Source organism: Micromys minutus (assembly GCF_963924665.1).
Source record: "Micromys minutus genome assembly, chromosome: 29".
Classification (NCBI taxonomy): Eukaryota; Metazoa; Chordata; class Mammalia; order Rodentia; family Muridae; genus Micromys; species Micromys minutus.
The window spans coordinates 4018150-4043520 of NC_137964.1; the positions used below are offsets into that span (position 1 = coordinate 4018150).

The following is a 25371-nucleotide window of genomic DNA, read 5'->3' on the forward strand; positions in this document are numbered from 1 at the left end:
TGTTCTCTCCCCAATCCAGAGAAAGGTTCTGGGAAGCCTAGGCGGAAATTAGCTCACTATGTAGCCCAGAATGGCTGGAATTCCTCCTGTGCCAGCCTCCCAAGTGCTGGGCTCACAGTGTGCACCACGCACCATGCTACACCCAGCCTTCATAGCAAGTTTAAAAGCAAACCATTCTGGTTTTCCACTAAAAAGCTTGAGGCCTTAATGAGACCTTGTAGAACTGCCAAGATTTCAAAAGGGTTTGCAGGGCACGTGTGGCCGTATGACCCACCCACAGTTCCAGTACACAAGACTGTCCCTCGGGCTGGCACTGAGATGCTGAAGTGGGCTCCTTGCACACACTGGCAGCCACCTCTGCATTAAGAGCTGAGGTGGCCCTGACAACCCCACTGAAGCCTGAACATTACCGGACATATTCCTTCTTGTTCTCCTCAGTGACAGGCACATTTCTGCCATTGGGTTTCAGTTCATGCTGAAGAATCCGCCCGAAAGCATTGTGCTCCACACAGAAGGTATGATCCAGCACTGGTGTGATGTCGTTCTCTCTGTAGACACAGGCGAAGGCTGGTTAGGCCTATGCCAGGGAGTCCAGGGGACTGGAGAGAGCGCCATGCTGGACAGGACAGCTGACAGGCACAGCAGCAGTTCTGTCCCTGACTTTATGATTACCACTCTTGGGGACTACCACTCAGCCATCCTGTGACACCATGGGACATGAAGCCTAATTGCTCTGGGAGCTGCCTCTGGGAGGAGGCCTGTGAAGAAGCAGCTGAGTCAAAAGGACACCAGCCGGGACAATAAGGCTTCTCTCCTCGAAAGGCAGCCATTCCACAGACAATACTGGAAATGTCAGGCTGACTCTTTATCTGCCCTACTTCTGACAACTGCTTCCCCACAGGAAAGCCTCTACTCCCCACAGCCCTGTACAGTGGAGCAAGCAAGGCCAAGGAGGACCCCCACCCCCAGCCAAACTCCACATCAGCACCCCCAACTTGTCAGGGCCTGGGTCTTCTACAGGTACAGCAGAGCCATAGCCCACCCTGTCCCTGACACCCAGCAAAGCATTTTGATTAACTCTGAAACAAAGGTAACTAAACATAAATCTTGTTTTTAAACTTTCTCTTACCTTCTACAGATCACCCGAGAAATTTCAGGGGTGCATGCTTGTATGCTCTCCCTCCACCCCACACCCATCCCCCACCAGAAAGTTACTGGCATTTGTAAAGCCAGACCAGCTTGTGAAAATGATACAAGTCAATTAAATGATTACATGTTTGTTAATTTGAAATTGCAGCCCAATGTCTGGTGTTGTTATAGTTAATTCTGGTACTCTCTTTAGTTTCACACCTATGCCCCCAAAAGAACACACACACAGCATCATGAGCTCTGGGGCTGTGGGACAGGATGGTGACACTTACAGAATCCACACCAAGCTCTTGTGCAGTTCCGGGTCCACTGACTCCAGATCCGACAGCTGGATGGGTTTTCCCAGGAGCTGCTTGTAGAAAGGAACTGTGAAGCCCCCGTTGATGTAGTGTCCATGGAACACAGCCAGGCCCATGATGCGACCCACAAAGTGGAAGTAAGACAGATGGTCCTATAGGGGGCGCCAGAGAATGGCAGATGTTAGGAAGATGAACATCAGGCAGGACACGCACTTCCCACAGGCTTCCTGTAAATCTAGACCTCACAGAACGTATACTCAGCTGCCCACGGCCAGACAGCACAGGCTGCCACTGAGTTCCGGCTTCGCTCACTTCTAACTCAGGTGGGATTGGCACTTCCACAATCCCACCTCAGCCTTCAGATACTGGGAGGACAGCTTCACACCACCGCACCCTGGCCTAACGCTGACAACTCTGTTAGCTCGCAAGGGCCTGGTACAAAATAAAACATGGAGACCTTAACAGTTAAGAAGGCTGTGCTTCTTCCTAAACTGAGTGGTTCTGGTGTTTAAGGACTGACAGCTTGTGTGTTTCTAAATTACAGTCACCTCAGAAATGGGTCAGGATTTAATTTCCAGGCTGGGTAAAGGTTCACACTGTGCGCATGTATAGGGTGTGTGAGGATCACCTCCTCGGGTGCTGCCCAGTGTCTTCAGCCAGTCTCACTCACTGAACTGGATCTCACAGGGTAGGCTGGCCAGCCAGTGAGCTCCAGCAATCACCCAATTCCACCTCCCCTGTGCATGCACTGCCACACCTGGCATCTGGGGTTTTGTTGTTTGTTTGGTGTTTTAAGACAGGATCAGTCTTTTTTTTTTTTTTTAAAGATTTATTTATTTATTATATATAAGTACACACTGTCTCTGTCTTCAGACACCAGAAGAGGGCATCAGATCCCATTACAGATGGTTATAAGCCACCATGTGGTTGCTGGGATTTGAACTCAGGACCTCTGGAAGAGCAGTTAATGCTCTAACCACTGAGCCATCTCTCCAGCCCAAGACAGGGTCTTTGTACATAGCTCTGACTACTGTTCTTGACCTCACTACGGCTGGCCCCTAACTCACAGAGCTCTGCCTGCTTCTGCCTCCTGAGGACTGGAAAATGTGTGTGACTGCACAACCACATCTGGCTTGCCATGTGGGTTCTGCAGGAGAACAGAGTTCTTTAGGCTGGTGTGGCTAAGCCATTTCCCAACCACAGGTTTATTTGTATTTGAATTCTCTAGTAGAGATAGTCCCTCATTTCAACTCTGTGGCTTGGGACACTGGATGTGGTCCCACAGAAGTACTCCCATTTTAGACTTCCTTAGATGTTTTCTTTTACCTACCACATGCGAATGCTTATATCTGTAGTCCAAGAGAGCTAATTACGGGATGTTTCCAGTTTTGATCAGAGTATGGATTTGGTAACCTAGCTCTTAAAATGACATTCAAAAAACCATTATCTTTCACCAGAGTCCCCTCAAGGGTAAAGCACTCAGCACAGAGCAGCTCAGATCCACAGCCCTCCCCTGTGGACAACAGGTTCCTGACTGAAATCTGGTTCAGCCAGTCAGTACTCCCCACACTTTCCCTGAGCTCTCCCCAACATCTTCTCTAAGTCACCAGTAACTGAGGGGGGCCCAGGTTTGCCTTAGAAACTACAGCTGGATTTCTCAATCCTCACTGTGATACTCACAGGGTTGATAGAAGAATCTGGGTTGATTTGCAGTGTGTAAATGTTGTCCGTGGAATACTGGAAGAGTCCATAATACGGATTCAACATTTCATGGCACAACAAATACAGCCACTCCCTGGAAACAATAACAACACAGCTCACATGTGCAAACAGTATCATTTCCAGACTCTTTTAGGACGTGTGTGAATGTATGCCATATGTATGCAGTGCCCAAGCAGGCCAGAAGAGGGCATCAGATGCCCTGGAGCTGAAGTTATAGGACGTGGTGAACTGCCATGTGGATGCTGGTAACCAAGGTCAGGTCCTTTGAGAGAGCAGGAAGTGCTCTTAACTGCCAACCACCTCTCCAGTTCCAGCTTGCTCATTCATTCATTCATTTTGCAAAATAGGGTTTCTCTGTGTGGTCCTGAGTGTGTACTGGAATTCCCTCTGTAGAACAGGCTGGTCTTGAACTCAGAGATCTGCCTCCCTCTGCCTCCCAAGTGCTGGGATTAAAGGTATGTGCCACCACTGCCCGTTGGGAGTTTCTGAGCATTTTATAAAAAGAGTTCAGTAGGTGAACATTTCAAGCTCTTGGGAGACAGAGAATTTATGAACAACTATGTCCTTCTAACTTCCTACTGAATTCTTACTTCAGACTGTAAGCACAGAGCACTTCATTTTCCACACGTTTTGTACGTGTGGATGTCATGTGTGCATGTGAAGGGCAGAGGCTGCCTCACTGCTGCCCTTGGCTGCTCCACTTATTTTTGGACGCGGGCTGGTCAGCGAGCCCCCGGGATCCTCCTGTCTCACCTCCCAGCTCCAGGATTATGGCACATGCCTGGTGCTGGGCTTTTATTTGGCTCTGAGGCTTGAACTTGGGTCCTTGAAAACTTAGATGAATCTAAAAACATTACAGAGGTTTTAGAAGCCTGGCAGGAATGCATTAGTTAACTTAGTCTCTAAGTTCCTTTAATGCTTAAATCACTTTACTCTTTGAAAACAAAACAACAATAACACACACACACACAAAACTAAAACCAGACAAACACAATAAACGCTGGAAACAGAATTGCAGAAGACACCCTGCTGTACGATGCTGGGGTACAACACCGTCAGATGAACAGACCTCAGGACGACATGCTCAGCTTTTAGTATGGAGTCTCTGACTCGTCAAAGAGAAAGGAGGCAGGTCAGGGGAGAGTAGTACACTCCAAAACCATCCGTGCATGAAAGGGATGGAAATACACAAGATACACAGATACATCTGCCTGAAACCATCAGAAAATCAAGCTCCCCCCACGCCATGTACTTCTGTCAAGCATCTTTTAAGGACCAGGGGCCTCCTTGGCTATGTGCCTGCTTCCTGTGCCGTTCTCTAAGCACTGTGACCCTTGACTGGCTAAGAATCAAGAGACTGGGGGCTAAGAACATGCCATGTACACCTGCACCCACACCAAGGTCACTGCAGGTCCCCAGATCTGATCACTAGTGAGTAAATGCAGTCCTACACAGCACACAGGCGGCTGACGGGAGGCTCTCCAGTGAGAAGACTTGATGCCTTAGCACTTAATTCTTCATTTTATGCTTGATTACAATGGAATTCAATAAACTGGTACGTTACATAGCAACTCAGAACACTGCCTGCTGTAATCACTGGAAGATGAGGTGAGGAAATCCTGCAGAAAGCAGAGAAGGAAAGAGAGAGGAAATAAGGTAGAAGACGCAGACAGGGGGAGGTAAGCTCTGGAGACTGCCGTGCACAGAAGCCATTTCCGAAGGCGAGAGCTCAGCATCACAGCCCTTCTAGGACTGGGAATCTGGCCATGAACTAAACTCAGCTCCTCAGCACACACAAGCTACTGTCAGGGCCCAGACAGAAGAAAACTTACAAACAGCTGATCAAGGGAGAAACCAAGAAAGAGGAGGCGGGGATGACAGTGTCCAGGGTCTGCTCCAGAGGCAGAGGAGGCGATGCTGACACCCAGGCTGGACAGTCATGACAGACCAGGTCCCTCAGAGATGGCTACCAAGTGTTTTAAATTCTAAAGGGCTAAATACTGTTCTGTAATTCAGAAGTACAGTGGCTGGAGAGATGGCTCAGTGGTAAGAGCACTCATTGCTCTTGCAGGCTACCTGGATTCAATTCCCAACCCACACGACAGCTCACAACCACTGGTAACTCCAGTCTCAGGGGAATCCAATGCTCTCTTCTGGCCTCTGTAGGCACTGCATGCCCACAGTGCACAAACACACATGCAGTCAAAACACACACACACACAGAGTGAAGTAAGTCAATAGTTTCAGAGGAGTGTGAGTGTCAGACATGGAAAACTGAAGAGAGCCCTGAGGATTAGTTCTCCCCACTGCTGCCCAGAGTCTGCCTGTGACCAGGTCCCGAAATCAGGAGGTAGCAACCTGAACTTGGCCACCTGTTGATACCAGATGCCTCTTAGAACAATCGCCAGCAGTTAAGAAGCCTTGTTTCTAAAGTAAAAAGAACTGGGCAGGAAAGAAGCTTCTCAGTCTTCTTAGATTTACTTTAACTATTCCAACCAGAATGGCAGCATCTTCTAAGATCCCCTGGATACAAGTACCTGCGCTCCCCACCCCCACACTGCTGCCCTGGAGTTTTGTGTTCAGACACATGAGATGAAGAAGGAATGTGAGAGTTTAATCTTGACTATGACAAGTAAGAAAGTGACATCATACATTTTCTACCTGGTGAGGTTCGGTGCCCCATGGAGATGCTGGCACAGCAGAGTAGGACATGCTCCACTGTGACACTTGGAAATTCAGCAGCATTTAGCTTCCCTGATACACAGCTACAGCAGACTGCCACTCATGGGGAAGAGAGATGAATTAGCAACTCACCGAGCCACTCCGCCATAGTCCAAACCTTCCTCCCCTCGGAACTTCACCATCAGCCGCTTCTTCAGGTCTTTTGGCCGCATCTTCATGATCTGGCGATACGACTCCTACACATCAAAACCACAGGTTCACAAAGAAAAGGTTGTTTGAGAATGCAGAGGATGGAACCCAGATACTGCTACATACTAGTTAAGTACTGTAAGTGAGCCACACCCCAGCCCCTCACTGGGGATTCTAGGCAGGGGCTCTACCACTGAGCCACACCCCAGCCCCTCACTGGGGGATTCTAGGCAGGGGCTCTACCACTGAGCCACACCCCAGCCCCTCACTGGGGAATTCTAGGCAGATGCTCTACCACTGAGCCACACCCCAGCCCCTCACTGGGGGACTCTAGGCAGGGGCTCTACCACTGAGCCACACCCCAGCCCCTCACTGGGGGATTCTAGGCAGATGCTCTACCACTGAGCCACACCCCAGCCCCTCACTGGAGGACTCACTTTCCTTCCTCTTCCCAGAGACAAGACCAGAGCTAAATAGCCATGTACTGTCTCTGAGACACCAGCTTCTGTGCCCTGAAAACCACTGTGCACTGAAAACTGTTGTCAGAGACAGAAACACAATTCTGCTCAGCTTGAGCCTAGGTCCTGACAAACCCTGCATCTCACTAATCAGTAAAATTGATCCCTTAGGGGAGAAGAATCTTTGCTAACTATACTAATCTCAGACGACTCATCCCTAACTACACAGAGATGACAAGGGGAGTCCATGTCACCCATTACGTAAACAGAAAGTATTGTGGAGTGTGTGGACAAAGGGAAGCCTTACACAGCCAGAGGAGTGCAAAGTGGTCCTGCCACCACAGAAGTCAGTCTGGAGGCTTTCCAACAAACTACACCTATGACACGCCATGTACACACCTGAGAGCACCTAGCACACTCTACGGTAAGTCATCACAGCTCAGTCAGTAGCTAAGTTCTCGAGCCAACCTCGGTGTTCAACAACAGGGTAGGGATAAAGAATATGTGTGGACAGACACTGCATTTGTATCCACAAAAGTAAGCTCTAGGGGCTGGAGAGATGGCTCAGTGGTTCAGAGCACTGACTGCTCTTCCAGAGGTCCTGAGTTCAAATCCCAGCAACCACATGGAGGCTCACAACCATCTGTAATGAGATCTGATGCCCTCTTCTGGTGTGTCTGAAAACAGCTACGGTGTACTCATACATTAATATTTGAAAAAAAAAGTAAGCTGTATCTTTTGAAGGAAAATGGAAGTAACTGGAAACAATCACCGTGAGTGAAGTCAAGCTTGTCTTAGAAGACCAAAACTGTTTCTCATAATCACAATTCCTAAGATTTATAGATACATAAAATTATACACATATCTGTAGAAGTTTAGAAAAACAGAAGGGCTGCAGGGGGAGAAAGCGCAGGGTGGGGGCAGGGCGAGAGGGACAGCCAACATAAAATGTCTTTGGGTAACACTATTTGTATAACAAATATATCAACAGTGGGAAAAAATTTGGGGGACAGGGTCTCACTGTATAGCCCTGGCTGTCCTAAAACTCACTGTATAGACCAAGCTGGTCTCAAACTCAGACCCATCTGCCCTGCCTCCCTGGTACTGGGATAAAAAGCATGTGGTACTACATCCAACTACAATGAAACTAAACAACAGAAACATCAGTAAAACTGATCCTTCAAACACCAAGATGGCAGACATGACTCATTCAATACAAACCTCCTGCGTGCTTCCCTAAGGAGCTATATGGTTTTGCAAAACACAATTCTTTACCTCAAATATTTCTTCTCTGGAAACTTCTATGCGGCAGTGACCAGCTTGGGGCTGCTGAAGAGAGAGCTCATGTCTGAGAACTTTAAGCTTCTGAACTAAATCTCTCTCATATCTCTGGGCAGGAAGTTCCTCGTCCTCCACGGAGCCCTCACTGGGCAACTGCAGCGGCTGGCTGGGCTCCTTGAGTTGACACTGGTGGCTACAGAGGGAAAATAGCCGTGACTGGCAGGCCAGAGAGCTGCAGGCAGCAGGTCTCCTAATGACAGGGCTGCTCAGATGAATGACAACAGCCTGACATAGGTCTGGGGTACAATCAAGAAGATGTCATATATCTGCACGATGGGTCTTCCTGGTTGTCAACTTGACTAGAGCTGGAATGAGCTAAAACCCAAATGGCTGGGTGCACCATGAGGTCTTGTTTTTAATTACGTCATTTGAAGTGGACAAGCCCATTTCAAATCTGGATCCCTAAGGTGGGAAGATCCACCTTTGATCTGGGCCGCACCTCTGTTGGCAGCCTACATGAAGGCTGTGGAAGAAGAAACATTTGTTCCTTCTTTGCCTGCTTCCTCTCGTTCTGGCAAGTGTCTTTCCTTCACTGGGGTCAGAGCCTACTTCTTCAGGATTCAAGAGTATGCTGAGTATAAACTGAGACACAGCCTCATGGACAGAATAACCAGCCACTGTTGGACTAGCTGGGACCACAGCCTGTAAGAATTTCATATATATATAATTTGATCAAGATTCCAAGCCCTGTTCACTAAGAATGAAGACCAGTAACAAGACGTAGGCCACCAGGGACAACGTGACATTTACTTTATTCACGTCTTGCCATCTCTGCAAGCCATATAGCTATGTGTGATGCTGTCTGTGGACTAGTGACTATGGGTGGCACAAAAGATTATACCCACTTCCAAGGCAGAAATGCCTAACACAGAAAAACCCCAGCAAGCAGCAGCGGCGGTGGCGGCCCTTACAGAACGCGCTGTGCAGGTTTTGCTGGAGAACCTCTTCCTGACATCGTCTCAGAGCCTTTCGCTTAGGCTGCTTCAAGGAAAAGGGCACCAGCAATGTACAGCCTTAGCAATGGCCACGCTAATCCCCGGGTTCAAACAATGTCACCGACCATCACTTGTCTGCTTTATTTGCTTGTGACCACTACTGAGCAAACACTATAGTAGGTACATTAAGGAAATCATTAGTGTGGGGCTGAGGGATGGCTCAGGGAGTCGAGTGCCCCTAAGTAAAACCCTAGCTAGTGCTGGGGGCAGAGCCAGGCAGGCCTGGGTCTTACTAGGCAGCCAGAGAAGTCAAGTGAGTTCCAGGCGATGCTGCTCAAGACTTCGGGCAGAGAAGATGCAGGAAGAACTTGACAGTGAAGCATGGCCTCTGCATACATCCACATCACTGCTGAGCGCTCGCACCACCCCCACATACACATACACACACATATGCACATGTGCATGCACCAATATTGGTGTAAGGAAGCATCCAATTATACAGAGGCCATCAAGGATGTTAAGGTCTTACTTCATGATGTGGTGAAGCCGTGGATCTGTAAACTGGGTTGTCCTATTATTGTGATCTACAAAATAGATTCTTCCCGACACTGTGCTTCTGACTTCCCAGCCTGGAGGCAGTGGCCCAAGTTCATCGCAGTTCACACTGTTAAGGTCTCTATCAAATGGAACGTACAGAGAGAGCTTTATCCCACTGAGAACCAAGGAGCTCTTAAGACCAACCTCAGAGCCGGCAAGCCACAGGGGTTTCCTAGCAAGGCGCCCAAGTCCCCTTGCCCTGCAACTTGTGCTGACTCCAGTCAAGTCCGAGCCTCTGGCCTACAAACAGCAGGCACGCGTGACAGGTTAAAATCACACCTCTCCAGAGTCTATGTCCACCATAAGAACAGGGTCTACCCCAGGAACACCCTTTCCTACACAGCAGAGGGACAGATGAGCAGAAAGCACCTGACTTCCGTCAGCAAGCTCTTGGGAATCACAAATCAAACAAACCAGACACTTGCTGTAGCAAAGATTCCTCACTGAAAAGCCCCCAAGGCCCACGTTCTGAAGACTTGTGGGGACAGAGCACACAATGGCATGATGGCCACAAAGCACCCCTGTGTTCAGAAGTGTTTTCACTCTGGCCCCTTGGTAACTGTGATCCAGTCAGCAGGGACAGCATGCCTGCTAAAGATGCTTTATGGAGTAACACAGCCGCCTGTTACTTCTACAGTGCATACCAAGAGGTGCTGCATTCATTTGCAGGTAATACACCACGCAAATGACAGACCCTGCACTGGAAATTCAACACCAAAGACGGGAAAGCTGCTTGGGGGGCGGGGGAAGTGGAGTGATGGTGAATAAAGAGGAGACGAACATCACCCAAGGTCTCTTAGGTAGAAATGCTACTGTGAAAGGAGAGCAGAGAAGAGAGAGAAGGAAGGAAGGAAGGAAGGAAGGAAGGAAGGAAGGAAGGAAGGAAGGAAGGAAGGAAAGAAGGAAGGAAGGAAGAAACTTAACTCTGGCATGGGGTGGGGCGGGGGTCTCTCTGACCTGGGCTCAGATGTATGGCCTTGTAGAAGGAATTCGTATAGAAAAGCTTCATCTCCCCCCGGAATGGTCCCCAAGGGACTGAGGCAAGAGGGGCAGTAAAGCAGAAGAGAGAAAGGGTAACAGAGTCTTTATCTTTCCTGTTTAACGTCTTATCATGGAAAATTTTATGCATTTACAAAAAAGTCAAGAGACCACAGTAGATGGCCATGTGACCAATTTCAACGGCTACCAAGGCCACCATGTTTCCAGGCTCACCCCAACACACACACACACACACACACACACACACACACACACACACACACACACACACACACCCCTGCCCAGCATGTCCCAGCCTCTGTTTCCCCCGAACAGGGTACTGTTAGCTTCCATGAGAGGGGCTGGCTCTTCGGGCTGGTGAGACTTACCTGGGGATCCTGGGATCATGCCATGTGCTGACTCCAGTCTGTGTGTGCAAAAAGTAAACCTGTCCCTGCACTGTTGTCCTTTGCTCTGCAGGAGAAAAGAACTCTGAGTGAGTAAATTTGGTTTTCCACTCTAATCCTACTTTCAGATTCTTGGGCGTTTATTTTATTTTACTGGCTTGTTTATTTATGTTGGTGTTTTGACACAGGTCTTATGATGGGCCCCAAACTGGCCTTGATCTCATGATTTTCCTGCCTCAGCAGCCTCAGTGGTTTGACTGTAATGGAGACCCTGTCCCTGCTTCTTTCAACATTCTCTATGATCACAGAAAAAAAAGAGGCTGTAGTTTGCCTCTTTAACTCTACACTGTCCCCACGTTTGGAAAGAGCCCATTTCTCCTAGGCCTTCCTCACTGGGCCACGCTGGAGTAGATAGTTCCACCTCTCCTGCCACAGATAACAGCCTTCGACCACTGTCTCCTAGCATACGTGCATCTGGTGATCTGCTGATGTGAGGGACATCCTTCTTGGTCCTCTCCACTGAAGCCACATGGCTCTGCTCACTCCATCCCAGGGATGTCCCTTCTATGCTCAAATCTCAGACCACCCTGAGTCTGCTTGCTTCTTCTCCCTGCCTTGTCTCTCTAGTGTGCATGTAGCTAGCATTTCCAGGTGACCTCTACACAGAGAAATGGGATCCCTGTTCCAGGGTTCATTACAACTTTCCCATCCATATGCGGTTCGGGTCACCCAGTACCACAGCCATGGAAGTCACAGCTAGGCCATTAGCAGCTGTGCACAGGACAAAGGGGCACAGGGCAAATCCCTCACTGTCCTGACTGGTTTTTGGTCACCTAATAGAAGCTACAGTTATTTGGGAAAGCAGAAGTCTTAACTGAGAAAATGCCTCCATCGGACTGGCCTGTAGGCACGTGTATGAGACGCTTTATTGATCGGTTAGTAATCTGGGATGACCCAGCCCACTGGGCAAGTGGTCCCGGATGTTATAAGAAAGTAGGGTGAGGTAGGCATAGCAGCACATGGCTGTCCTTAGTCCCATCCCTCAGGAGACAGGGGCAGATGGATCCCTGAGTTTAAGGCCAGGCTGGTCTATAGACTGATTTCTAAACCATTCAGAGCTTCAGACTGAGACCTGTCTCAAAAATGCAAGCAAGCAGGCCAAGCAAGCAGTGAGCTGCACTCCGCCGGGCCCCTGCTTCAGTTCCTGCCTCCTGACTCCCCTCAGCAACACACGGTAACTTAGAAGCCTCATAAACCCTATTCTCCTCAAAGTACTTTTAGTCACGGTGTTCATCACAGCCACAGGGAGCAAACTTTACACTCACCATAGCCTTCAGGCAGCTCCGGTGACTGGTGGCCATGTGGTCGGTTCTGGGGTGTCTGTAGGGACCCTCGAACCTCAGGATTTCGGAGGCGCTGTACCAGGAGTCTCTGATCTTGGTTTGGAGACTCCACAAAGCTGCAGTTCCCGCCTCCTGCCGCCGCTCCAGTGCCATCTGTATATGGAGCGGGCTCCTCCATGAGGCAGCTGAGTGGCCTTCCAGGGCCTGAGTCTTCGTACACTGTTCTGGAAGGGACAGGGCACAGCAGGCGTGGACACATCATGAAAGTGTCACACACTCACACACTCAAAAGCCACATGCAATTGTTCTGCATCCCTTTAACAAGTAACAGTGTCCTAATGCAAAGTTCCCTGACATTCAGAGGGTCCCATAAGAGAGACTCTCGAGAGGAACAGATCAGAGCCAACCATGATTCAGAGTTCTAGCTGGGTCACGGGACAGTTGCGGCTACCTGATGGGAGAGGCGGAGCAGGTGTTCCTAACACTCCACTTTCTGTTATTAATTCGAGGATAAAATTCTTGGTTCCATAAAATACTCTTTTAAAACATTCTCTCCCCTCTCGCAGCAGTTTCAAAAGCAATTTGCCTTAATGAATCACTTCACCTTCCAATCAGATACTTTTTAAACAGCGATTGAAATTGTACTGAAATTTTTCAGTGCCTGCAGGGCATGAAGGACCAGAACAATGGGTGTCTCCCCAAATGCAGCAGGAAGTCACAGCAGGTGCCACCAGGTGCCCGGACTCCTCAGCACCAAGCGGCGAGTGTTGTCCAGCCCCTGGTTTTACAGAATTCTGCAGGGCACTTGGTGGTTGTTGTTTTTAAAATCACTGACTTTTCCTTTATTGTTGCTGAACCAAAATAATGTTAATAAACTCATCATCATCATCATCATCATCATCATCGAACACCAGTCGATGTTCAAATTTCTCTAATTGTCTTATAAACCATGATTAAGACAAAGTCCAGGGCCTGGGGAGACAGCTCAGCTGGGCAAGTGCTTCTGGTGCAAGCAGGGAGGACCTGACCCAAAGCCTAACCAGTGTGGTGTGTGCTTACAGTCAGCACAGAGGACGGGTATCCCCGGGGCTTACTGGTTAACCAGCCTGGGCTAACTGTTGAGTCCCAGGCCAATGAAAAAGCCTGTCTAGAGAGCAAAGGTCAATGTCTCCTAGGGAAAACATCAAGGTTCACCTTACCAACACTAGCTGTTTCTTGAGCTTCTTTGTTTGTTTTTTATAGCTCAGGCTTGCCCAGAACTCAGGATCCTCCTGCCTCTGTCTCCTTAATGTTGATATCACAGGCATATGCCGTCGTGCCCAGCTAAACTCTCACCTCTAGTTGGTAGGAACTTCCCTGTGTTGGTTCCTGAGTCTCTGTGGTACAATCCCTGGGTTAATTACACCTTTCATAAACTAGTATGGTAGCTTGGAGCACAGCTTTATCCATACAGCAATATACAGTTTGATGCCTCTTTCCTACAGGGAAGAGAACATGGTAGCACCACGGTCGGCAAGCATACCCTTCGTTTTCCAGGAGTCCTCTGCAGTCCACCACCGACCCTCCACCGCCTATTCTGTCTCGGGTCTGTAAACTGACTGCAACACAAAAGAAGAGCCTGCATGAACACCCAGGGCTGCTCTAGACCCCGCAGCACAGTGAACCACGGACACTCTGTAACATATGTCCAGCATCATCAAAGGGAAGTGAGTTTACACCTCCCCCCACACGTCTTCAGGGTGAAGCACCTCAGGCCAACAGCTGCACACACCACATAACCATCTCAACAGTCCTTGAAAGCAGAGAGCGGAAAAAGGACTGAGTTTCTCATGCCCCATCCCCATGAAACTAAAGAGCACAGTATTTCATTCCATTACGTATTCCATCTTAAGAAGACGTGGTTTATGTTTAGGGAAGGCACAAACGAACACCTTCCATCTACAAAAGGCATTTATGTTCTAGTCTCACTGGTGCAGACGAGAAAGACACTTTACTCCTATCCTAGGTTTTCAGTTGTTTGGTTTCTGTCCTGACACATCCAATGGGACATAGTGAGAGAACTTTATCCTTAAGTTGCTCTGGGTGGATGCGCTGCTCACTGTCTTGGGACCTGAGACATCTGGAGTCAGGAGTGACTCAGCCTGGCTGCGGCTCCACTGACTCCATGCAGCTCACACAGCCGGCATGTGCTTTCCCAGAACACACTGCCAAAAGACTCAGAGAGGTCGCTCCATCGGGATGGAAAGCCTGCAGTCAATGCAGCAATACTTTAACCTTTCTCTCCACACAATAGAGCCCTCTGGCTGTAAGTCACATTACACGGAACTCATCACACACTGTCTTTGCTTTTGCCATAGGATGGGGCTTCCCAGAAAAGACACACACTCCAGCTCCTGCCCATATGGCCTCAGCTCTTATCACCCCTGACAAGACAAAGGTCAACTGTCCACTCCTGTGCCGAGTAGCGTAACACTTATAAACCACAACCTCCCATCTCAACTGGAGTCACAGTAACTCAGTTCCAATGACAGGATGAAGGGAACCAGAGAACAGAATGGAGACCACAAGAGGAAAGGCTTAGTGCTAGAGAGATGGCCCGATGTGGTCTGCCCTGGAAGCCTGTCCCCCGTCAGCACTGAGAGCAGGACGGTGGGTTCCATCTAAGTCCCTTTATGCAGATAAGAAAATTCTTACCCACTATTTGGCCACGAACTGCATCAGTATCTGAGGGATTTAGTTTGCATAGATCCAAACGCTGGTCTGCAAACAAACAATTCAAAACTTAACCCAAAGAATGTTAACTAGAGAGGAAGGCAGGAATTCTGTATTCAGCATTCAAATAAAAGTAAGGCAAGAGTGCCTCCTGAGCTTTCTGTGGTGCACTGAGAAACAGAAGAGCGTTTGGTTCTTACAGCCAGTGTCTTTTAACCTGCTGATGGCGTTGGAGAGCAGCCGCACACAGCCCAGGAAGCCAGCCCCCTGCTTCTTGTGAATCTTCTTGTGGTTCCACACGCTGATGGTTATAGAGTCGCTTTTCCCAACGTACCTGTGAGGGCACACACTCGTTCATGTACACGTCTGAACTATGACGCCCTCAGCTAAATGCGTTTGGCTGAGAATCCCGGCGGTGGGGGCAGAGCTGGCTCTGTCTCTTGAGGCAGGAGAAAAGCACTCCAAGCACATATGCAAGCAGTGAGGGCAGGTAGCCGTGTTGTAAGAAGCATTTTTAAATGTTTTTTTCTTCATTCACTTATTTACTGTACCACAGAGATCAAACCAAAGGGTTCACAGGGGCCAGAGCAAGCCCTCTACCACTGAGCCACACCCTTGACCCCTCACTGGCAAGAGTTCTACCTGAAGTGAAGAATAGGCAGGTGTTCTACACCTAAGCCACATGCCCAATGCTCAATCCCAACCACCCCGTTAAAAAGAAAAAAACAAGAACACCCCCCCCCAAAAAAAACCAAAAAAAACAAAAAAAACAAAAACAAAACAAAACAAAAAGAGCTTTTTTATTCTGAGATGGAGTTTAAGTTGCCCAGGCTGGTGCAGTGAAGCCATTTTCCTTGGAGTTAAAATACTCTACACCAGAAGGACACTTAGTGAGACTCAGGAAATTCTAAAGGAAAGTCACTAAAAAACAGAGAGTAAGCTACTCACAAGGCTCAGAAAGTCCTGAAACTTACCAGATTCACAAGGTCCCTCCCTCTCATCCTTCTCACCCTTTCAGAGTTAGATGGTAGGACTGCTGAGGAGAGAAGACTCTCTCAGCTGCTGAGCTGCCTACAAGTCATACAGAGAACAACATGGCCCGGCTTCCAGAGGGCATCGCCGGTGGTGGGGTGGGCTTTCAGAACTGCAGCTGCTCCTCTAAGACAGCCCTCACCTGTCCTGTAAGTAACCCTGTGTGCCCATCAAGTCACCAGGTGGACTACAGTGGCGTCATTACCTCCATCTGTATCTGTTTACAATCCCCACGCTCCCTCCCCCACACACATAAGAGCCAGATTGAAATGGCTCTATAAACTAAGCAGGCCTTTGACTTGCAATGCTCCTGCCTCAGCCTCCCAAAGTGCCAGCACTGCAGGCCTACAGCAGCAGGCCCATCACATAAGGTCTTGTAAAGAGGTTGATTATGCTCACACTCTGGAAGGGAGTGACCCAGGCTTAACTGAGAACACTGGGGCTCCTTACAATTTCACTGTCTGTCCAAAATGCACAAAGGGACATGGACTGCGATAATCACCCTACTCAATCCTAGGGCACACTCACGGAGAGAACGATCAGGACAAATGGCAACCACATTCCAAGCCAAGTGACAAAAGTAACAGAATGCAAGTGCTGCTAAACCTATCACGTCTGCACATGCAGTGCAGCTCATGCTAACAGTAACTGTGCAGGGACATGTGTGCACATAAAAACAGGGCCCTAGGGCTGCAGAGCTGGCTCAGTGGTTAAAAGCGCCCACTGCTTTTCCAGAGGTCCTGAGTTCAAATCCCAGCAACCACATGGTGGCTCACAGCCATCTGTAATGAGATCCAATGTACTCTTCTAGTGCATGTCTGAAGACAGCAACAGTGTCTTAAAAAAATAAATAAATCTTTAAAAAATGGCTCTAAATGGAATAAATATATAAAACTGCATGATGGGCTGGTGTTTGGTTTTAACTTAAAAAAAAAAAAAGTGTAGCACACGGGAGCACGAATCATAGCTCCTGTTTGGTTGGTTGGTTTTCTGCTAACATGACAAGGGGGTTGAAATGTCCAAGATCACAGCATCTATGTGGTAAGGGCCAAATCATGAAAACCCTTGAGAACAAACGCCAAGATATCAGAGGATGTTGACTGGGAAGTTGGCAACATGCGCTCCTGTCGTCAATCTTTGGTTATCAGTAAAGGCACCCGTCCTTTTTATTCCCTAAGTGTCCCCTCCAAGCCTGACAGCTGCTTTTCTGCAGCCCCAGGGCCTCACAGGGCTCTGACTCACAGGTCGTAGTGCTGGTTCCACTTTGGGTCCAGGGTGTTCTTCACAGTGTCGGTTGAGTGGCACTGCCCAGAGCCGTCCACAACGATCTTGGCAAAGGGATCGGGAAGTCCTGGGGAGAGAGCAGACATACCCGGATGCGGTGACAGTCTCCCTGGTGGCACAGTGGCACCCTACAGCAGAGAGGGGCAAGATTGCCCCTTGGGATAAGACTCGCACATGTCCACATCACTGTCTCTCTTTGAAGGTTATCTCCATTAGCAAAGAGAGTTCTGAGCTTCACATGGCACCGCCACACTTGGATAGAAAAGCATGCAAACAGGCTCCAAGTCAAATGTCCATCTTTTGAGCTTTACATTTTAAAAGCTGCGTGCGTGTGTGTGTGTGTGTGTGTGTGTGTGTGTGTGTGTGTGTGCATATGTATGCATATGTGTGTGGGTACTTCAAAGGCTTACAAGTGTCACTTGTAGGCAGTGACAAACACTGTACACACACACCGAGCGATCTGTCTGTTCAGCTAGCTCACTGTCATCCGTCCCTAAAGGGACTAAATGTAGAAACATGATCGATCTATCAAGTCAATTCCAATAGTCACAGGCCCCAGAAATATTACTGATCTTTTGCCTGTGTTAGGCGTGGCATCACGTGCCAGTCCCCAAGCCGCATGTGAATGTGACAGGTTTGATACCAAACAAACATCAAGGCAGGAGGCTATGGAGAGAAACCAGGCTGCAGGGCACCGCTCTGGAGTTTCCTGGCTACTTGGATAAAGCTTTTAGGCTGAGTCTCTTCATCCTGAAAGTGTAGATGACACCACTCAGACAGCAGGCCCCCTGGGATGGGGACGTGGGAGTTCTCAGGGCTGTCGGTGCTGACTTCATGATGGGTGAGGCATGCTCAGGGGCGCAGCCCTCAGCTCCTTTAGTTCCTCCCATTGCAAACGCTTTAAAATGGAATTTATTTTGTAAAACTGGATTAGCAATTTCAGCCAAGCCACTTACATCATAAATGCCTCATTTGTATTTCAGCAGAGAGCAGGGTTCTACCAGCTACCAGATCAGGAAGCAGGGGACGTGGGCATGGCTGAGATGGGGATGAGACCTGGCTGTAGGCATCTGGGAGATGTTGGTCAAGCTCTGGACTCTTGAACTCTTAGAAAACCACACCTACTGTTTTTTGTTATTATTGTTGGTTTTGCTTTTGTTTAATTAAATGTCAGAGTCCAAAAAATCTAAATTCAATCCCTGGTAGCAACATGGTAGGAGAACTTTCTGAAGTTGTCCTCTGACCTCCACACACATGCTATGGGAAACACACACACAGACACAGACACACACACACACACACACATTTTCAGAAGTATATAAACTGCATTATACAAAGCAAAGCTGGGTGTACTTACTGAAGAAGTCTTTCTTTGCAAGGTTCTTGGCACACAGTACTGAAAACAAGCAGACAATGGAGTTAACATTGATACAGCAAACGTCCCGTAGACTTAGTGTGTGTAATGGGAGGAGAAAAAAAAAATCACAGAAGTTAATGTGCCAGTGATTCCCAAACTGTATTGTGTCAGACAAACATCCCTAGCAACTATCTAAAAAGTATCTTTCCTCAAATTGGGAATCAACAAATTTAAACACTGTAATTTACGCTTAAAACATTAAATGCACAAATACAGAGATGGAATAACTGGTACGTTTTATAAACACCAATTTTTAAAAAGAGCTGGTGCATTTACCTTTACAGAGCAGATACCAACAAAGGGAGCCATGCACTCTGGATATTCTGATAAATAACACTGTGGGGGGGTCACTTTTGCACATATAAACTTTGGTACACTGGAGACTAGAAAACAGGGAAGAATAGAGGAAAATGCAGAGCTTTTAGCAGAGGGTTGTGGGAAAAAGTAATAAGCTGCATACTCGGAAGGTTGCATAGGAGCTTGGCAAACGTGACACACACCTTCAATCCCAGCACTCTCAAGGTAGAGGCAGGGAGATCTCTGTGAGTTTGAGGCCAGCCTGGTCTACAGAGTGAGTTCCAGGACAGCCAGAGCTACATAGAGAAACCTGTCTTGAAAAACAAAACACAACAACAATAAAAAGAGACTCGGAAGGGGAGGAGGTGGCTGTAAAGGGTTGGCAAGAAGACTCGGTAGGTAAAGGGGCTTCCCACCAAGCCTGACAACCTGAGTTCAATCCCCAAGACCCATAGATAGAACAGACTCCTGCAAATTGTTGTGTGAGCTCCCCTGCCCTGTACCATCCCTTACATAAATAAATGATGTAACTTTAGAGAAGGTAAATACTACCATCACCACCACCACCATCACCATGACCACCACCATCATCACCACCACCATCACCATCACCATCACCACCATCACCACCACCACCACCACCATCACCACCATCACCATCATCACCATCACCACCACCATCACCACCACCACCACCACCACCACCAACACCATCACCATCACCACCACCATCATCACCACCACCACCATCACCACCACCATCACCATGACCACCACCATCATCACCACCATCACCACCATCACCACCACCACCACCACCATCACCACCATCACCATCACCACCACCATCACCACCACCACCATCATCACCACCAACACCACCACCATCGGATGAGTAAGGGAATCACACCTGTACTCACAGCTATCATGAAGTGAGGAAGGACCAAGGACAGCCTGAGCTTCATGGCCAGACCCTGCCTCAGACAGACAGACAGACAGACAGACAGACAGACAGACAGACAGGGGGAAGCACAGGGTCTGCTAGTTTTCATAACGCAGTGGTCTATGCTCCTGCTGCACTGTGCACGTTTGCACTTCACTCTTAAGAAACATCCATGGGGACATCACCCACACAACACCATTTCCCCACTTAAACAGCACATGACTGAGGGTTCCTCGTACAATTTTCACATTTTTATGGCCCCCAAAGAAATGTGTTCCCACTAACAGTCCTCTTGGTCACCTCAAACACTTCACCCTGAGGCAACAAGCCATCTGCTCAGTGGCTCTGATAACGTGCCCAATTGCTGAGGGCTGGCAGCACAGGCTGTGTAGTGGCTGAGGCCGATACTGCGTTCACTGCGAACATGAAAGGCGGGGTTTGACCCCAGCACTACATACACCAGTGCGGTTACACCGGTCTAGCACTTGGGAGGTGAATCAGGGGGATCGGGAGCTGAAGGTCATCCTCAGCTACACAGCAAGTTCAGGACCAGCTTGTACTACGTAAGATCTTGTCGATAAATAAATCTGCTCCAGCGGCTTCACCTGTCAAACTCTTGAACCGAGCATACCCTGACCTCTAAATCTCCACATCACTTGCCAGGGCTGGGTCCAGTTTTCTGAGGCACTGGAATCCAGAGACTTCTTAATGGAGTAATTCTGATCTCGTTTTAAAAAATAAGACTCATTATTCATATCCACAAAGCTACTGATGTTTTCATTTAGAGCTCATTCCAGTGGAATTTGGTTGCATCATAAAATGGACATGGTCTCAGTAATATTAATGTGAAAAAAGCCTTGCCTCGGTCTGTGTGCAGGTCACTAAGGGTCACTGAGGTCTACTTTAAAGAGACAGAATTTCTTCTGCTAGAATAATGTTTGCCAAATTGCGATCTCTGTCCTCTCTTGATCCTCCTGCCCCCACAGGAGAGATCCAGGATAATGGAAGTTCATCCTTTCTCCGGTACAAAATGCCACAGCAAACAGCGGTCACCTGTACCACGGGGCCTGCCTGGAGCTCACTATGGAGAACAGACTGGCCTCCAACTCACAGAGACCCTCCTGCTCCATCCCCTACCCCAGGTAGGGGTTAAACAGTTTCACCACCACATCTGGCTCCACCCCTTGTTTTTAAAGGAACCCACGTATGCCCTAATTACATGTGGGGTTCTTGGGACAAAGCAATGAGTAAAGGACACTTCCTCAGGCTGGGGTTGGCTAAGTGCTTGCCTAGCACGCACGGATCCCTGGGATTGATCCTTGACACTTCATAAGCCCTCTATGGTAGTCCAGGCCTGCAAAGGCAGCACTGGGAAATAGAGGCAGAGGGATCTGGTGTTCAAGGTCATCCTTGGCAGTGTAAGGAGACAGAGCATGGTGCTGCCCTTCAGTTGTTTTGGTTTTCATGGAGACTGGGTCTTGGGTGGTCCAAGCTAGCCTTGAACCCATTATACAGCTGGGGGCAACTCTGGACTCCAGAGCCCTCACTTGCCCTCTCGGCTGCATTCCTATCCCCAGTTCTTCTCTCCTCCACACAGCTCTGCACTGCCAGGCGGGGCTTCCCACCAACTCAGAAGTGGCCCCTGACCTTAGGCAAGTCCTGCTTCTGCATCCCATGGTTTCCTAAGACATTCGGCTGCTCTCCCAAGTAGTGGCCACAGTAAGAGTAATCACACCACATTCCCTGAGCCAGAACCGTAAAATTGGGAGAGGCATTCTGATGACACCTTGTGACACCATTAACTTCACAAACTGAGAGCTTTATTCTGGCCTGAGAAAGGCTGAGAGAACATCGGTGATTCGCTGGCTTCCATTATCTGTTGCTAGAAAGAGTTGCTGTCACTTTAAATTTTGTTTTGTTCTCGGAATCCAGTCTCATTACATAGCTTATACTGACTTCAAGCTCAAGGCATCACTCCTGCCTCAGCCTCCTAAGCACAGGAATTACAGCCACTCTGGCATTTGTCTGTCTACTGCATTCTTCTCATTCCTCTTTCCTCCTTTTAAATATCCGAGTTCACCATCTTTCTTTTCTAAGTCTCCTCATCTGTCTTTGCTATGTCCGTATGTACTGTGTGTATGTGCACACACACAAGCACAGATGTCTGTGGGTACACATGCACATGTGCAAGACACATGCAGAGAGGCCAGAGACTGATGTTGGTGTTTTCTTCAACCCCATATTAATTTTTTAAATATGTATTTATCAGTGTGTGTATATTTTATTGTGTGTGTTTACACATGGGTATGCAAGCCACAGCAAGTGTGTGGAGTTAGTCCTTCTCCCAGTCTTCCGTGAGATCTGGGAATCAAACTCATGTCATCTGGACCTGCAAGGCAAATGCCTTTCCCAGGGAGCAATCTCACGGGATCCCTGGGTTTGCTGTTGTTGTTTGTCTGGGTTTTGACAGGGTTTCTCATTGAATCTACAGCTCAATACTTTGGCTAAACCAGGTAGCAACAGCCCAAAGATCTGCCAACACGTTTCCATGTCCCCAGCCTGGGATTACACGTGTGTACCGCTGTACCAAGCTTTTCATGCACGTCACCAAATAGTGTCACCGTGCAGCCCAGGCTGGCCGGGAACTATGTAAAGTCTCATCGTGAACTTGCCATCCTCCGGCCTCATCCCCAGACACTAGGATTACAGGCATGCACCATCATGCCTGGCCACAGGCCCGCCTGCTGAAGCACCATTTCCCTATTTCCGCGATCCAGGTGTCTTATTTCACACTGCACGCCAGACTCCTCCCTGTGTTTTGAGGTGTCCCATTCCTCGTGTCACAAGTCTTCCCCACTAGTCCGTATTCTCTACTCCTGGACACCCCAGAACCGAGGCTGGCTGCTCACGTCATTCCCACAGCCCGAGCAGCACTTTCACCAGCCCCAACGGTATAGTCTAGGCAAAAATCCAACTAGTCTCATAAATGGCTTTGCCACGTTCAGACCTTAGGCCCTTGTTATAAAATGTTCTTTAATTAAAGGAAACTCCCACTTTAATTAAACAAAACTCTGAGAGTGTTACCACTAACACCGCAGCCACACTGTGTGAATGCCCTCCTGATAAACCCGTCCTGACTGACCTGGTCAGCCATCACTGACCTGGTCACCTCTCTCCTAATCACATTCTGAGAAGCACATGACTGAAGAGCCATGTCAGCCAGCATAGGCATGATGTGGAGGCAGGAGGCTCAAGAGTGACAGGCCTCCCTGGTCTGATATCTTGCCTCTAAAAGCAAGAAGAAAAGAGAACCACGTGGCTTTAACACTTATAATGTAGGTAGTCTTCTACCCCAGTGAGATAGGGTCCTCTGAAGTGGGAGGCTTCCGTCCTTAGAATGGCTACCTGGGCAATGGCTACAGCACACACTCAGACAGACAGACAGACGGGGCAACAGCTACAGCTATCAGTCACAGACAGGGGTGCAGGAAGTGCTAGCTTCATTCATCCCCAGCCACACACTAGTTACTCATCTTGTAATCCCAAACATGCAAGAGGTGGAGGCAGGAGGATTCTGAGTTCCAGGACAGCCCAGGCTATATGGTGAGCCCCTGCCTCTAGTCTAAAACAGTCTTTAAGTGTTAGGGGCCAATAAGAACAGAAGCACTGCCCAAGGCAGGATGAGGCTCTAGTGTTGAAGGCCGTTGTCCCGAAGCCATTGACCTGTAAACTCTCATACAAACTCAGGAAATTCCCAAACATGTTAAGTGGCAAAAATGAGAGTTGGAGAGATGGCTCAGTGGCAAAGAACACATAATGGTCCTCTGACCTGAGTTTGGTTGTTAGCAGCAATGACAGGCAGGCCACATAGCTTACTGTAATGCTGGCTGGCTCTAGGAACCCAACACCTCCAGAGGCCTCCAAAAACATCTGTACACCTATGTGTGCCCACACAATTAAATACAAATAGTTTTGTTTGGCTGGTTTTTGTTTTTGTTTGTTTGTTTGTTTTGAGACACTCTATGTGTAGCTCTGGCTGTCTAAGAACTCTCTGTAGACCACGCTGGCCTCAAACTCTGCCTGCCTTTGCCTCCCGAGTGCTGGGGTTAAAGGTATGCTACATCACCACCCAGCAACACTCTTACCAATAACAACATTAACAACAAACACACACTTGCACATACACAAATTTTTTTAAAGAGGAGGAAGTAGTTAAATATAGACACAATCGCATTACAGCTCATATCTAAATAGACCAACTAGGGATCTAATAGGGATGTCAAACTGCAGGGCGCGAGCAATCTACCACAACTCTTCTTCACCTTGGCCCTCAGCAACTCCCACACAAACACCAACAATCCCCGAAGTAGAAAAAACTTGTGTTCTTCCAGCGTCATGTCACAAAGGGACAGAAACACCTGTGACCTAGGCCAAGGGAGTGTGGGGTGCAGAGCTGCGATTAATGCCCCAGAACCTGCAAAGTGAGGGGAGACTGCTGTAGCAGGACTGCCGGGGTTCTATGCAGCTGTGGTGTCTGCCCTAGCCTGTCCCCACCCTACCCATTGATGCCACCTGTAAACGCCTACACCACTTAATCACTATGTCACTGCTGGGCACCTGCCAGCAAGCCTGACAACAATGGAAGACGACTAACTTCCGTAACTTGTTCTCTGCTCGCGCTCTCTCTCTCTCTCTCTCTCTCTCTCTCTCTCTCTCTCTCTCTCTCTCTCTCTCTCTCTCACACACACACACACACACACACACACACACACACACACACACACGCACACTTCTATTTGTTCTCATAGGATGTAGCAGCACAAGCCCAGCGCAGGGTTCCTTTTCTAACTTAATGAATTAAATAAAGAGTCTGATTCAGTGGCTGCGTGCTGGTTCCTACCCTTGTACCTGCAAATTCACTCACTCCACTTCACCACCAGGTACCACTGTCCTCCGATAGTGGCTGAAACCTGCTGCCGCGTAATCAGGTAGACATCCAGTTGCACCGGAACGAAAGCTAGGACTTCCTTCTTCACTGCTCTGCCCCATGGCCCAGGGTAATACTTGCTACACAGAGGAACTTTAGAGATAGCTGCTTGACTGATGGACCAGGCAATAACCTAGTACAGCCCCCTGTAACTGCTTACCTAGCCACAGACAGACATGCAAGAAGGCGGAGACTGTCTTCTGAGCACGGCACAGGGCCTAGCACAAACTAGTGATCAGTAAATGTTGAGACAACCAAACAGTTGATTGGCTGGCTGACCTGAGAGACCTCCACAGTGATGCGCCTGGACCCATGTGCCATCCAACCAAGTCCACTCTTCAGAGTGAGCTGCCATTTCTTAAGGTACCGTCAGTGACAAGAGTTTGCCAGTAGCAGAAGACTGTTCTAAAGTTTCAAACCGTTACAATGAGAGGTGAGAAAGTACACAGCTAAAAGGAGGCAATAAAATCCCAAGGATGGATGGAACTAAGAACGTCTCAAGAGCCGTTTTACACCTTAAGGGATGTTCTCTAAGGATGTATTTGTTAGAATGCTGAATTCTAAGAAACTCATAATTGAGCTACGTGGTTTCTAAATTG

General features: G+C 48.5%; 1 protein-coding gene across 5 annotated transcripts in view; it reads right to left on the bottom strand.

The window, feature by feature from the left end:
- The window catches only part of SMURF1 (SMAD specific E3 ubiquitin protein ligase 1), an 82259-nt gene that overhangs the window by 6254 nt on the left and 50634 nt on the right, over positions 1 to 25371 (bottom strand). For 2 of the 5 annotated variants that reach the window (XM_080940704.1, XM_080940703.1), the window contains exons 2-14: positions 18486 to 18524; positions 17087 to 17195; positions 15013 to 15146; positions 14795 to 14860; positions 13623 to 13698; positions 12083 to 12324; positions 10740 to 10824; positions 9305 to 9451; positions 7775 to 7973; positions 5985 to 6088; positions 3129 to 3243; positions 1422 to 1600; positions 411 to 548 (exon numbers count right to left, since the gene is read on the bottom strand). In XM_080940704.1, coding sequence (XP_080796830.1) covers positions 411 to 548; positions 1422 to 1600; positions 3129 to 3243; positions 5985 to 6088; positions 7775 to 7973; positions 9305 to 9451; positions 10740 to 10824; positions 12083 to 12324; positions 13623 to 13698; positions 14795 to 14860; positions 15013 to 15146; positions 17087 to 17195; positions 18486 to 18524 — 1633 coding nt within the window. The remainder of the gene's footprint in view (positions 1 to 410; positions 549 to 1421; positions 1601 to 3128; positions 3244 to 5984; positions 6089 to 7774; positions 7974 to 9304; positions 9452 to 10739; positions 10825 to 12082; positions 12325 to 13622; positions 13699 to 14794; positions 14861 to 15012; positions 15147 to 17086; positions 17196 to 18485; positions 18525 to 25371) is intronic. The other 3 variants (XM_080940705.1, XM_080940706.1, XM_080940707.1) reach the window with 3 other exon arrangements.